General features: G+C 40.6%; 1 protein-coding gene across 1 annotated transcript; it reads left to right on the top strand.

Moving 5' to 3' along the window:
- Window positions 1-4,546: 4,546 nt before the first annotated feature.
- Window positions 4,547-15,572, top strand: LOC146595908 (cytochrome P450 2K1-like). The gene is made up of 9 exons (XM_085304857.1): window positions 4,547-4,732; window positions 6,400-6,562; window positions 7,715-7,864; window positions 9,123-9,283; window positions 10,906-11,079; window positions 11,772-11,913; window positions 13,170-13,354; window positions 13,578-13,719; window positions 15,385-15,572. The coding sequence occupies exons 1-9, from the start codon at window positions 4,547-4,549 to the stop codon at window positions 15,570-15,572; spliced, it is 1,491 nt and encodes a 496-aa protein (XP_085160983.1).
- Window positions 15,573-16,076: the final 504 nt, after the last annotated feature.

The raw sequence follows: 16,076 nt of genomic DNA, 5'->3' as shown, positions 1-16,076 counted from the left end.
ATGTCAGCCTGACTCAGAACTACAGTGGAGATGCGCAGAAGACCATCACATGAAGACATATGGAAATCCACTAGCCGGAAGCTGATATTGATTTGGTTGATTTAAGAATAATGTATACATTGATGAGCATGATTAAACTTTGAAAAAATAAAAAATCTTTCTCCACCGGGGAATCAAACTGCTGCCAATGTTGTCTTCAAAGCTGCAAAGATCCTCTTGAACACCTTAAAATGGCTTCTGTGGAGGCATCCTTGTCTGGAATAGACCACAAGTGCTGTGCTTCCAGTTCTTCTGTGGCAGCTTGCGGGCACCCACCACCCTCTTGCCCATACTCCCCTTCTGCAGTGTTTTATCATAAGACACCTGCAGAACTACTCTAACACCTGGGACAACTAAACTAAAAGGTGCCCCTTTCAGTAGGGCACAGATTTCTCCACCATTACAAAGCRCTGAAGGTATCAGTTAATGATAGAACATGCTAGCAGAACCGCTAGCCGCTCTGCAGAAAGAAATCTTGTCCCCTGTCCTCTTGATGCCAGCGCTACAGAGTCAGAGGAACAGAGGGTGGACTTCATCTCACCTACCTTCACTATGCTATAGGTAGACTTCCACAGCTCAGCAACCACATTGCTCTTCTGTRGCCACCCAAATCAAGTATTTACCCTGTGGAGAACAGCTCACATTACCATGCACTCCTATCATCCCCCCCCCTTTTTTTGTGCAAAGCTCTTAGCAGCAGCTCCCCATGCAGCTGCCAGGTTTTAGTGACACTTCAGACTTGCCACAACTACAGGTGTACTTCCAGGTGGGCAGTCTGGATTTGTCTCTGTCTATAGTATGAGCCTGGGGGGACATTCCCATGGAGAGAGTCAAGTCATGGTGGGGTTGGTAATATTTTCTGTAATACAGACTACTTCCAGGGGAAAAATGTAACTTGGCAGGGATCTGAAGAATCGAGTTTCAGGCTGGAAATCAGGTGAAACAGACTATCCTGAGACCTAAATAGTGTATTTACCATCTGCTGCTAGAGGAATAACAAACTTTGGCCTGAAGSAGGATTACAAAAAAGCTCCCATCCTCTCCTCATCTCAAAATAAAGCTAGCAAAAGTTCCCAGACAGAGAGGAAACATTCACAGCTTGTCACCAGTGCCTGTGATAATTTCACCCTGCTCAGCTCACTGAGGTTCAGTAGCAATCACTGGAGGAACTCAGCAGGACTGAGCTGGCAAGGGGAATGGAGCCGGGGTTGCACTCCCACTCCCACTGCATTTCAGGAGACACCTCCAGCTCTCCCAGCTTCYTCCCAAAATGCCAAAGAGTCTTGCACAGGTGGGTAGGGGCAGTGCTTGTTCTCAAACACTGCACCGATGTAACCTGGCACCCRTCTCTCAGGAAGCAACCCAGAATCACCCTCTCACTTCATTTAAAGAGTTAGCACCTGACTCATTCCTTGTTAATAATTAAATTGCAAATATGTGCAAGGCAGGACAAGCACTGTGCCCTTCTGCCTCCTCTGGGGAGGTGGGGTAGAAACAGGCCAATTGGCACACAGCTGGACGTAAGCCCTGCACTGTTTTCCAGGACACCTTCCACGTACGCAAAATGGCCTGGCCTTTGCTCCAGAGATCCTACAACATCCCAGACTATCTGGCAAAAGAGTAGGCTCTCTCTAGCTCCTCTTCCAAGGTTTCTGTCCAGGGACTTATCCTGTCTTTGCTCTTTTCCTGGAAAGCTCCAGAATCTCATCCTTTGGGGCACTGACTCTTCTCCTCTGGTCAAATCTTTCTGCAAGGGTCACAACTATAGAAGCATCCTGAATGAAATAAGATGAACAAGTTTTAATCTAAGTCAATGTAGGCTGATAGCTAGGCAGTTTTTGAATTTAATCGACATTGAAAACTTCAGTACAGCCTACCTGGATAACTAGAACTCCAAGMATCACGACCGAGTTACAATACCCATCTCACACGTAGAAGCCTACAGGAATTTGTTTTCATAGCAGCAAAGAATCATAGAATCAGTAAGGTTGGAAGGGACCTCTGGAGATCATCTAGTCCAACCTTCCTGCTCAGCAGGGTCACCTAGAGCATGTTAGACAGGGTTGCATCCAGGCGGRCCTTGAAGATCTCCACAGAAGGAGACTCCACAACCTCTCTGGGCAACCTGTGACCGGGCTCATTCACTCTCACAGGGAAGAAATTCCCCCTCACGSTCAGGCAGAACTTCCTGTGCTTCAATTTCTGCCCATTGCCTCTTGTCCTGTCACAWGGGACAACTGAAAAGAGTTTGTCCCCGTCCCCTTGACACCCTCCCTTCAGGTACTTGTACACATTGACCAGATCCCCCCTCAGTCTGCTCTTCCCCGGGCTGAAGAGGYCCAGCTCTCGCAGCCGTTCCTCAYAGGGCAGGTGCTCCAGCCCTCTGAGCATCTTTGTAGCCCTATGCTGGACTCTCTGCAGTAACTCCATGTCTCTCTTGTACTGGGGAGCCCAGAACTGGACACAGTACTCGAGATGAGGCCTCAGCAGGGCTGAAGAGAGGGCCAGGATCATCTCCCTCAACCTGCTGGCAACAGTCGTCCCAATGCATCCCAGGAGACCATTGGCYTTCTTGGCCACAAGGTCACATTGCTGGCTCATGGTCAACCTGTCATCCACCAGCACTCCCAGGTCCTTCTCTGCAGAGCTGCTCTCSASAAGGTCAGCCCCCASCTTGTACTGMTGCCTAGGGTTATCTTTCCCTAGGTGCAGGGCTCTGCACTTGCTCTTGTTGAACCTCAGGAGTTTCCTCTCTGCCCAACTCTCCAGCCTGTCCAGGTCTCTCTGAATGGCAGCACAGCCCTYWGGTGTGTCACCCACTCCTTCCAGCTTGGTATCATCAGCAGACTTGCTGAGGAGGCACTCTGTSCCCTCATCGAGGTCATTGATGAAGAAGTTGAACAGGATGGGATCCAGTCCTGAGCCCTGGGGGACGCCACTAGCCACAGGCCTCCAACTAGACTCCACACCACTGATGACGACCCTCTGAGCTCTGCCTTTCAGCTAGTTCTCAATCCACCTCACAGTCCACTTGTCCAACCCACACTTCCTGAGCTTCTCTAGGAGGATGTTATGGGAGACAGTGTCAAAAGCCTTGCTGAAGTCAAGGYACACAAYGTCCACTGCTCTCCCCTCGTCTACCCAGCCAGTTACTCCATCATAGAAGGCTATCAGATTGCTTAAGCAGGATTTCCCCTYKGTGAATCCATGCTGGCTACTCCTGTTCACCTTCTTTTCCTCCATATGCCTGGAGATGACATCCAGAATGAGCTGTTCCATCACCTTAATCTGGTGCTAGCCATATCCACCACAAAGAAACATAGTCAGCTTTAAGAATTTGTGTACTGGCTGCATAAATTATACAGTAGTGTGACCRTCTGTGATATCTGAGAAAGGACTCAGTGGCTATGTAATCAGTTAAAGGGAACTAGAASTCTACTATTTATACCAGTAAAGTGTCAAAATCATTCCTGTCACACATTTTGGTCTCAGTCAGCTCTGCCTGGGCACAGCTCAGGGATAATTTCCAAAACATGTTTTGCATCCAGCCATCCAGTTTGGAGGCTAATGTTGTTTGCTAATATGTTTGTACTAGCTAGCTTTAAGACCAGAGACCAAGCCCTGCCACCGCTTAGAATGCGAGGGGAGTCACAACCATAGACAACTATTAACTCGAGCAGATTAAGTCAGTGAAGCTTTGATAAACTGAACTCTTGGACTTTCATCCAGGACAAAGAGACACGCAAAAATATCTCCGTCACCCGAACATACAAGTCTGTTTTGCAAACATTTACCCCGTTGCRCCCTACTCTGAACATTGATTAGTAAGCAGAAGCAAGATCATTAGCAAGTATAAATGAGGAGATCAAAGACTTTTTTATTGTAATTGCTTGATATCTCAGCAGAGAAAGCGAAGTGATTTGGACTGTTCTCCAGGAGCCCTGGGAAATATTTGGACATCTAGGGCTGGCTTAATCCTGCCCCCAGTGAAGTATTTTGAAATTACAAAGAGTTTAATGGGAGTAATATTTTACCAATACTTAACACTTGGAAAAATATCTCTCTAGGCACTAATCACTTCAGTATTTTGGTATTTTGATTTCAGTGCTCAGGGTATTGAGGTTGTGCTTGCGCTATTCATGGAAATATTAATCAATGACCTGAACAGCAGGCAGAATGTACAACTGCTTGCCAAACAACAGGTTGGTGACCTTTGTTTCCCCATGTTCTTGGAATTTCATTCTTGAAAAGTAGGAAATACACACTTACTCAGTCATATAAGCTTGGCTGGCAAATATTCGCCTGGCACTGTACTGTACTGAGGATTCTTCTGCAAGCACAGGGGAGGAGATCAAACCACTAATCATGGGAAAAATATACCCTTCACTGGAGAAAAGGCTTATGGACTAGTACAAGTGTCTCTCACAGCAATTTTTTTGCAGGAAGACAGGGATCTGGATTTTCATTTCTCTTTGACCTTCTGCAGTAAATACTTGGCTGAATAGACATGGACTGGAGCAACTACATTTCCATGGGCTTAATGCTCATCCTGACTTTTCTATTCATTATGAAAATAGGAGGTTTCTGGAATGGCTACTTGAGGAAGAATTTCCCTCCAGGACCAAGAGCATTACCTATCATTGGAAATCTTCATTTATTTGATTTGAAGAGACCCTACAGGACTTATATGCAGGTAACCATTACTTTTTCTGCCATTCCATCACTGCCAATATTACTAAACAACATTGTTCCAGATGTCAGAGTCATCCTTTACCACAGCCTGGGTGTCATATCCACAGATGATGTAGGCCTATAGTAAGGAATAGGAGACTACCATTTGGTGTAAAACTTTGAACATAGCAGGATATGTTCTTTACAGTAACATCTTCTCCCTTCAATTCCCTGCAACTTCATGAGTGTTGGTTTCAGCCTTAAACAACTGTGAAATCAATAACAAGAGTTCATCTTAATTTCGTGGCATTTTGGTGAAAAAAGTAGTGAAAGGAGGAATTTTAGACAAGTAAGCTAACTCTTCATGGCTCACATAGCCATAGTTAAAATATCTGAGGTAATAACAACAATCTTCTGTCTTCACTGAGTTGATAGTCCCTTACATATCACTTTTCCCTAATGAAGGACAAGCCTTCTTTGCTCTCTGAAGCTGAAGACTACTGTGTACTCTCAATATTAAGGGCCAAAAGTTGCCACAATATACAGCAAAGATCTAAGCAAACCTGAAAAATAAATCTCTTATTTTTCTTCTAGTGCTTTATTAACTTATTTTGTGGTAGAGTTTTTTCCAATTTAGAGTCACAAGACTTTTATGAAACTGATCCTTTCCTCTTCCTTTTCTAGTGGCAGCTTTAAAACTCACACATACTCTGTGTCTAAATGCAAATAAAAACCATATACTCGTCTGTAACACTGACATTTCAAATGTTGGAGAGCCCTGACCGTAGAACACACTTYGAAAAGATCAAATTTTGCCTCGGCTACACTAGTCAAGTGTACCACACCATCAAAGCAGCTGCCCTCAATTCAGACACGTGTCATTGCTGCTATGTCCTTTTAAATAGTTGGTTGGACTTTCTTAAAACAGCTGATGAACATTCTGTATAATATCGGTAAATATTTCCCTTGTGTTTCTCTGTCCAAACACACTGGAAGCTAARTGCAGGCAGGAAAACCACCCCTTCTTGTTCGGAGAATCAAGAGCATCACTGAGTTGTGTGAGCACAAATCTGTCTGTGCAAGCTAAACAGCTACCAGCTTACGTCAGACTTCATCTCTGAGAGTCCCCTTGCGGAGAGATTCATGGTGAATGTAGTCACATATCAATAGTGGGAACGTATAGAAGGCTACACCCTGGCCCAGAAACACATTTTTTTTGATAGTAATAATAGCACAGATAAATTCAATAAAGACTGAATGGATGAATTAGTCTGAAGTGGAGCTGCAGAAACAAAAGAAACATAGTAACATAGGGATCAGGGTGTGAACACGAGCCATAAAACTGAATTCACATGGGTTCCTGAGGGAAGGCAGATCTGTCAGCACAGAAGAGACTTTAAGTGGCACATGGRTACAAGCCTTGTACGGCTGATGGTTTAAGCTGTTAATGCTTCTGCTCCGTTTAGCACACTGTGATTCTATCTGACTGTGCCATTTAGTCATTATTCATATAATATCTGGCACATTCACATTACTAAAGTAAGTTCTCWTCCTCTGCTAAGAATTCCGATTACGAATTTAACATTGCGCTAACCTAGAGGCAGGACAGGAGGATGAGCAGCACTGAAGGGCTGTGAATTTCTTTGTAGGCTGTACAAGTTGTAAAACAAGGTTTTCTTCTTCTATCAGCTGTCCAAAGCATATGGTCCAGTCTTCAGTGTTCAGATGGGGCAAAGGAAAATTGTAGTGATCTCTGGGTATGAGACAGTGAAGGAGGCTCTTGTAAACCAAGCAGATGCATTTGCAGAGAGACCTAAAATTCCAATCTTTGAAGATTTGACCAGAGGAAATGGTGAGTTGGTCTTCTTGTTCTTCATTTAACTTATTCAAAGCAGGTTTTATTACAGAAGCAGTAGAGGCTAACACATCACTTTGGATCAGAGATCATATAACGTAGTGGAAATAGGGAGTAATTTCACTGACTTCGACAGATTTATTCAAATTTGAAGCTGTTGACAGTGACAACAAAAACAACTGTAACTGTCTATACGCAAAAAAATCAATGTCCACCTAGTTATTCTCACTGCAAAAAGGCTAATGGCTACAATAACATACTGTCGTGATCTAAAACAGAGGCATACACAACAGCGAATGCATTTCTAACTCTCATGGTGTAGTTCTGGGCTTCTGTTTTTTGGAGTTTAGCATAAAGCCCCAAAAAGTCCTTTTTCTGAATTTATATGACTATAATACTGTTCATTTCAAATGGTGAGTAGTGTTTTTAAAATCTACATGAGATAGTAGGGTGGAACATATAGAGAGTTGGGGATTTATTTGAATGGAAATATTGTGTACAGACCTGGGTTTCCAAACAAAAAACTGACACTCAAACTTAATTTTAATTTTGCATCTGCATTTCCTATGTACATCTCCAAAGCCTCTCCAATAAATTCATGAATAATTCAGCAGACATTTTTATAATTTAGTTTATCATTTAATTATATTAATGCATGTAAGCTTTCTTCACATCTTATTTTTTCTGTTGAAAGAAAATATGACTAAAGTAGTTTTATGATATGTAGCAATTTCAATGAAAAATTGATTGAGCAGGTTTTAAGGTCCAACTTAAACTGTGAAGACATCTGTGCCTAGTCTGGTATTTACTGAAATCATCAGTGACACTGCCTGTCAGTTCAATTCCAGTTTCCAAAGTATAATGCAAACCAGTTTGAATGTGAATTTCCAATGCTTCTATTCTTTTATTGACAACTTTCTCTCAGGAGTCATTTGGATTTAATTAAACACTTTTGAAATAGCTTACTTTCATTCTTTTTGTGCAGTAAAAAGCTTGGGAATATTTAAAGGAAGCTTTTGTGGGTATTCTTCTCAGTCAAATGAAATTTAAAATGTTTTGAAAGTCATTGTTATTAAATATCTATATTATATATTTACAAATTAGTTATTTAAATTTTTCTACTGCCTTGAAATCTTATCTTTGCTTCAGGGGTTGTATTTGCTCATGGTGAAAACTGGAAAGTCATGAGAAGATTTACTCTCACAACCTTACGAGACTTTGGAATGGGAAAGAGGGCCATTGAGGACCGCATTGTGGAGGAATATGGGTATCTGATAGATACCTTTGAGTCACAAGGAGGTGGGTGGACAATTCATTCTCCAGATCCCTAAGTTTTGTTCAAACAGCCATAGGCTTGCCCATAGCTGATTGCTGAATTTGGCTCCTACCAGTTTCTTGATGCAAATATGAAAGGCTTCTTCCAAAGTTCTAGAAGATGTCACTTGGCTGAGCTCTGTGTAGATTCCTAGGCTTTTGGCCCAAAGGGTTCTCAGTCTAAATGGACAAAATTGCAATTAGAAGGCATGATATACATATATACAGAAACTGAGGATTGGGGGATTTTATTTGTTATTTCTGAGGCAACCTAGACATGAGGCATAAATAGGAGCAATAATAAAATAACAGGTTATAGTAGATGATATAAAAGCAATCTGCAATGGTGGAATTTTTCTCATCAAATTCAAGTCATCCAGAAGGCGAATGTTTAAGCTAATCAGCTAGGTTTATTTTGTAATTAAAAAAAAAAAAAGGACAAATAAGCAGATATTTGGAAGGATGATTCTTCCCACCTGACTTAGGAGAGGATGAATCATCTCTAGGAGCCGCCTCTACCTAGTCATTGTAGAGGGAGCTTAGAAGACTAACCTAATTCTTACACTATGAAAGTTACAGAAAGTGGATGCCTTTCTGCTTGTGCATTATGATCCTTTTTCAGAAGAATCTTACATTCAGGTAGCTTCTGAACCATCATATATGTGATAGGAATAAATATTTTTATAAGTTCTTACAATTGCCTCCCTCTTCAGTTTCTGATACCTCTGAGTTGACCTCAGATTGCTGTTGCTAGGGTCAAAGCAAGCTCTTTGACATCTCATTGGAAAACATTTTCATGGGCCTGATCAAATGGCTCAGAATCTTTGGGGTCACTAGACCCTAGATCAAAGATGGAGTCTTTGGTGAGATATTTTCTAAGCTTGCCCAAGATAAGACTCTCTGGTGGGATTCACATTCAGATTCACATTTACATTGCAGTGTTTTGGTGTCTGTTCAGAGGTCTGCAGATGACGTAGCTGCCTCAGCTCCCATTTCATTCAAAGGAACTTGAGAGTGGGGTTCAGCTGCATAAAAACAGAGGTCTAGTGCTGTTTCAGACACCCAAGGATATCCAACAGGTCTGCTTGTGTCTGGCAAWTTTTTTTTATTGGCATCGTTTTCTAAAGGAAAATAACAATAATCATAAAAGCAATAAATAATAACAGAGTAATAGCAATAATCTTTTATTAAATTTACACAGCCTCTTGCCACTATGTAATATATTCTTATCTTTGCTGTATAGGAAAACCCTTTGATGTTAGTAGAATCATTAATGCAGCAGTTGCTAATATAATTGTGTCAATATTACTTGGAAAACGATTTGACTACAAAGATTCCAGATTTATAAGACTACTAAATTTGACCAATGAAAACGTGAGGCTTGCTGGGAACCCTTTTGTTACGGTAATGTTGAATATTTTTATGCTGTTATTCCAGTGGATGCAGTATGAATGTACTAATAGTGCACCCTTATTCTGGTAGTCAGTTCATTTCCAATAACTAGAAAAATCTGAGATACTGAGGGATAATACTTAAATTTATCAATACTTGGGCAAAACAAAGCTTGAGAGAGAATCTGGGAATCTTGAACAATCAAAACTCATCTCTTAAAAAAAAGTCTTAAGCTATATTTTGATGAGTGYTAAATACCCACTGAAAAAAATCAGACTATTTCCACCTCCTCCACACTCTAAGCTATTTGCTCCGTTGGTGTGACTGATACAGATGTAGAAAATAATCCAWCTCAGGGACCATGAAATGAGTGCCAGGACAGAAGCTGTTCTCTGCCCCAGGCCTCTCTGGACTAGGCTGAAGGCTGGAATAATTATTGAGGAGACAACAGGAACTTCTGCCTTGGAGCACCAAGCTAATTACACGTCAGGGAAGAGGCATGAGAGTCCTYAAAGACAGTGGTGGGGAGATGGCTACTGTTGCCAGAGCTATTAGTCCTCCCTTCATCCACTCGCAAGGACCATGGGGAAAAGGGACAGTCAGGAACGTGCTCCCTGAATTACTTCTGCAGCAGTAGCCTTATYGCAGACACTCTCTTTCCTGAGAGATCTGAGATACAGTGCATTTCTCTTTCCTGAGAAATCTCAGAACATGGTGCGGGAAGAAGCTGCAAAGCATGTGGTCTACCTATGCGAGGAACCCTGGCAGTGAATATGTTTTCACAYCCTTTCAGTACACAGAAATGTCTCTGTGAGTAACATGCTCTGATATCCCTGTGCAATGCTGTGACATACTAGCTCCACTTCCGTTGCTTTGTACTTTGAAAAAGAAAAAATGTAACAGAATAGATGGCTGAATAATAGCATAATTTTCTAGATAACATTTCAGTTACAGATTTTATAGGTTATTTCTATAAAAATCTCGAATTTTCAGGTTTTTTTAACCATTTCCAGTCAGCTGCAGTCCATTGTATACATCTGAGCAGTTGTAATTCCATTCACAAAAGGGTTTTATATACCACCATTCRTACCGTTACAATAGTAGTAAAATAAGACTTTTTACTCTGATTTCTTCCTCATATTTTGAAATTGTGCTCAGTACATGTTTGTGTGGTGACAGAGTCCAAAATGTGCATGAAATAACTATGGTGACCTTTGCATCCTAGCTACTACTTGCTGCTTTTCAAAGATGGTAAATTTGGTCTGTGAGGAGGGAGAATTTGGGAGGAACATAAGCTACACAGATCTGTCCAAAGATCCTTCTGTCCCACCATCAAGTCTCCCTGGTGGCCAGTTGCAGCTGTCTAAGCCTGACACCTGTACTATTTTTGCAAAGCAAGTCTCTTGGCTTCCAATAATCTGTGTCTGAGAGGTTCCTGTTATTCAACAAGTCTTGATGGATTTTCTACCATGAATTTATGAATTTATCCAGTCACTTTTTTGTGTTCTATATAYTAATGTTAAGTCTTTGTCTTTCTTATCTGCAAAATGGTCACAATAGTATTTATTTGCTTCTGTAAAGTGCTTTCAGGCCTTTGCCTGGTAAATTCTATGTAATGTCTTTTGCTCTCATAGATGTACAACATCTTCCCATGCCTTGGATTCCTCCTAAGGGCTCAGAAGACTCTTCTTCAAAACAGAGATGAATTCCATGCTTATATACAAGATACTTTYGTAAAATACCTCAAAACTCTGGATAAAAATGATCAGAGAAGTTTTATAGACGCTTTCCTTGTTAAACAGCAGGAGGTAACTGAATCTTTCCTCATGACTTCAAACTTGTATGGTTATATGAAGACATTTACAATTCTCTTTCAGTCCTTTTAATTATACTTACACTTCTTTGGGAGTCTTTTAAAGATGCCTGTCTTACAAACTGGTAGAGTTGAATGGATATTTTACCTGGCTAGAACAAAACTGTTATGCAGGCTCCAGGCTCGTACAGGAGACGGGGTCTTTGCAGTTCCGAAGCCTTGCACTCAGCATTTAAACAACAACAACAACAAGTTCTCTCACTCAGATTTTCTCCAGACTATATTGTTRCCTTTAGTGAGGTTTTATCTTCTTATCTATTCTCTCTCTTGTCCTAGTGCTTCTGGCTCTTTCATAAACATCAGCCAGTACAGAACAAAAGCTGTACCTGGCCTTACTGGGATCCTTGTTCAGAGGCTAGCATACGTTTTGGTTACCTCTTTCATGCAGAAGCCTGACTCTTTTTGCAGCTGATCCCAGTGAACACAGAGACCATGCATAACAGCATCACTATCAACAGACATCTCAAGGCCCAAGCTCAAAGCTCTTCCTTCTCTTTCACATTTTTTTTAATATAAGACTTATTTCTTAATAAAATGATTAGCTGGTTAAAATGCATTTTCCANAAAAAGAAAGAAAAAAAAAACTTTAAGATTTCATCCTCTCATCTCATCCACTTCTTCTTTCAGGAGAAATTCACTACTGATAGGTATTTCCATAATGGCAACTTGCTAAGCTTGGTGAGCAATTTGTTTACTGCTGGTGTTGAGACAATTTCCACCACACTAAACTGGAGCTTTCTGCTGATGCTAAAGTACCCTGAAATTCAGAGTAAGTGGTCTCGTGGCACATGCTGTTACACTCAGGGCCTTAGGAACTGGACAGAGACCTTGAGGGTCAATGTATCAGTCAATACACTAAGCTAAAAAATCCAAAAGTTCAGGCTAATAATTACCAAGGGATTGCTTTGCTCTAYGGTTCAGACCCAGTGAAGGTCATACTAGCCAGTGTACTGGTAGATTATATACCAAGTTCATGTGGGCCAGATTCTGCACTCAGTAAAATCTCAGTAAAAAAATGGAGCTGTCCTGTGCTAGGCAATGAAATTGGTTTCCTTAAGAACAGAGATCTTCATAAACCAAAGATCTGAGAAGATTTAAAATGGATGGTGCTGAGGGTTTTAAATGTCTGAGAAGATTTAGAGAATTGCTGTTTGTATAATAGCTGCATTCTAGCCCACGTTACAGGGTTGTTAGGAAGCAAATTGGTTTTTTTAGGACACCTCTTGATCAGAGCAAGAAACTTTAGGTGAGAGAAAAACTGAAAATTGATCCTTTTTCACTGGAATGTAAGAAAAACAAAAAAGGATCCTGGATAACTTTGCCCGAAGTATGGTCCAGAATAGATCAACGCAAAGAAATATTTATTCTTTTTCTTTGGATTGGGTTATTACTTGTACTGTGTTATAGCAGGAAATGGTAATTTAGAATCCCTTGCTAAATCCGCAGTGTTTTAGATATGAAGTCACTAAGCTCATTTCCATGACCTGTAACTGAGAGGGGCTGCAGAGATTCACATACAAATGACAGTTCTGCTGTATATTTGGGCCCACAGATGCTTGCAAAACATGCAAGCAGGGGACTTGTACCATGTCTGAGTTTCGAAAAGGGAGATTCCACTACATCTGCAAAAGTGATTGGAAGTTACTGTCTTCTACCTGCCAGAAGACAAATAAAACACAAGATCCAGAACTGAACATGAAATTTTTTTAAAAATAATTTCATTATTGCTGTTGYTATTGTTTGTTGAAGAATACACACTTTATATCAATTAATATGATAGGCAAGGGAAAATATTGATCACCAAAGAGTCTTCTGAAATTGCCCATTCATTTAGCTTTCTCATTGGTATAGAAATAATCAGACAGTGTAATACTGTCCATATCCCATTGTTTGTGAAAGAAAAGAGAGAATTCTCTTCTTTTTGTGAGAATTCATTATTTTCACTTGAGGTCTTTGCAAAACTAAAGCACAGTATGTCTCAAGGATAGATGAGTCCATGTCTCTTACTGCGGATTTTCTCCTCAGGAAAAGTCCAAGAAGAGATAGACAGAGTGATAGGGTCAACTCYGCCACGAGTCGAGCATCGAACCCAAATGCCATACACAGATGCTGTTATCCATGAAGTTCAGCGATTTGCCAATATCCTACCCCTGAACTTGCCTCATGAGACTGTTGCAGATGTCACTCTCAAAGGCTATTTCATTCCTAAGGTGAGATACACGTAGCATTCTTTTTCTTATCAATTCTTCTATTTCAGACCTGTTAATGTGAGTTATGAGACCATGATAAATGAACTCTCTTGCGAAGTCACAAAGCAGTAGTCAGAATAATCTCATTTTCAGGACAATTTCTTCAGGTTAAGATCTTATTGCCATCAGTGTCACCAAAGAACATATTTTTTCCTCAGAATAACTCCACTGTCTAATTTTACAGGGAACCTACATTGTCCCCTTGCTGACCTCTGTCCTGCAAGACAAATCGCAGTGGGAGAAACCAGAGATGTTTTATCCTGAACATTTTCTTGACTCCCAAGGAAAGTTCGTAAAGAAAGATGCTTTCATGCCTTTTTCYGCAGGTACCTTATCTTTTTTTATTGCCATTGGAAGTACAGATCTTAGACAAGGTTAATTTATATCAGTATTTCTTTGTCATTGAAAACTGACCTCCTCACATTGTCTTTTACAGGGGATCATTTCACATATTAGATTTCAGAAATTTCTCAGGACACACTTCTACACTTCCGCTCTTGTTGAGACTCACAAACATCTCAACTCATTCCTTCAACCTCCAGATGTTTTCAGTTTCTCATCAACTACAGATGAGATCAAGTCTCCGTATCTTGTGCCAATGCAAAGGGATTGCCTTAAATAAATACTCAAGTTCCCTGTAAAATCAGAGAACAGGATATGGTTGCCTTTTGAGGTTTCCACAGACAGTTACATTCACCTAAACCTACACATCTACATGGCTACATCACAGCCCAAAGCATGGGAGATTTTTACCACCATGATGACTGCTACTCCTCTGGCATTTTTTTCTGCTTTTCAGGCTCTGTCATTGATCAATTAAGTTTTGGTACATCAGTCTCTGGTTAATTTTCTCCTGTATCTACAATACTCCATTTTTTCTAGACCTTATTTGTATATTTTTAATTCTGTATGGCATCTGAATATGGCCTTTTCTTGCGATACCTGCCASTCAACACACAGTAAAATCTATTCTTTCATTAAGGAAACTTTTGATATTCCAAACTCATAGGACTTCATTTTTAAACTGAAATCTGCAACACATCTTTCACTCTGTCAGCTTCAGATTGTCTTCAAGCCACTCCTTTTATTAACCTTTTATTAAACTCCTTTTATTAAAAATAGAGACATAGTACACAGATTCCTGTTTCTAACACCACCTTGTGTTTGCACTGCCCTCAGGCCCAAATTCTTCCCACTATGTCCTAGCCAAAAGTACATCCAGGAAGTGGTAGGTACGGGCATTCCCTGAGGGCTTACTTAGTTCATAGCATAGCATCCCAGTAACTCCTCATTTTCCAATTTCTGTCACACGAGGGAGCTAAAATCAAGTTTTAGTTTGTGTCTTTGTTAATTCAGGCCTTGCATCATTGTGCTGTGATTAAGGAAGTTTATAAGCTGCTGAATAGGACCAGGATTGAGAAAAACATATATTCACTGTGCATTTGAAGACAAGCTTGTAGTAGGGGCTCCATAGACTGTCTCTACCACTTTCTCCTTCTATTCCTCCCTAGCCAGGATTGTTGAATTTCCAAGGTCTGTTCAGACAAAACTTAATTTAAACAAATTTCCTTACACTAGACTAAGCCTTCCAATGTCAGCGTGTGAGCCAAAAAGCAAACTGACCCTGAGTAAAGTGAAAATATGAAAAYGAACAAAAATATATTTAAAAAAGAAGCAAGAAATTTGGATGGTATTTCCATACATTTCTCCCCATATACAAGCATATAGTCAGCCCACTTAGAAAAAAACAAAAGAAAAAAATCACTTGGTGGCTTCATTATCATACTTCTGAATACCAATTCTCCTCCCTCACAGATGATACTTGTATCCTCCATGCTCTTTATGCATACTTGGGATGCAACATTCCAAGTTTTTTGGATTTCTGCTGATCTTCCTCAGAATTACAGCTGCTCAGAAGTTTTTATTCTCTCCCACCACTGAAGAGGCAGCTGCTACTGATGTTCTTATGGTTGTTCTACATTTTGTTCTAGGGCGGAGGATCTGCGCTGGTGAGACTCTTGCCAAAATGGAGCTCTTCCTCTTCTTCACAAGCCTCCTGCAGCGGTTCACCTTCCACCCTCTGCCTGGAGTCTCTTCTTCAGACTTGGATCTCAGCCCTGCTGTTGGGTTTAATGTTGTCCCCAAACCCTATAAAATCTGTGCTATAGCACGTTCTTAGAGTTGTAATCAGCATCTGTTTGTTTCAAAAGATTTCAGACGATATTTTCATGATTTCTGCCTTCTTAATTCTTTGGCCAAAATCATTCATAACATTAAATCTTAATGAATGTTTCCAGTACCTCTAAAACAAAGTGGCATTCCTTTATTTATTTATTCATTTATTTATTTATTTATTAACTGTGGAGAGGACACTTCCTGTGGAAAACAATAAAGACCCTCAGTTTTCACCTTCTTACTTTAATTTTAACTTAATAATGTGTTTTTGTTGAAAGCATATTMCCCAGGAAGGCTTCCAAGGCCAGATTTACAATTTCATTTTTGGACCATGAAGCTGTGCCTATCATGCACTATCCTAGTWAAGAACAAGCACCTCAAAGCTGCTGTGTTGGATGCAGGAAATTCAGAGCTTTAGTTCGTAGAATCATAGAATCATAAAATCATTAAGGTTGGAAGCAACCTCTGGAGATCATCTAGTCCAACCTCCCCGCTCAAGCAGGGTCAC

Source organism: Rhea americana, unplaced genomic scaffold (genome assembly GCF_003343005.1).
Source record: "Rhea americana isolate MKP2758 unplaced genomic scaffold, rheAme1 scaffold_210, whole genome shotgun sequence".
Taxonomy (NCBI): Eukaryota; Metazoa; Chordata; class Aves; order Rheiformes; family Rheidae; genus Rhea; species Rhea americana.
Note: the sequence above shows the minus strand (reverse complement) of the source record. Positions and strands in the feature narration are given on the sequence as shown.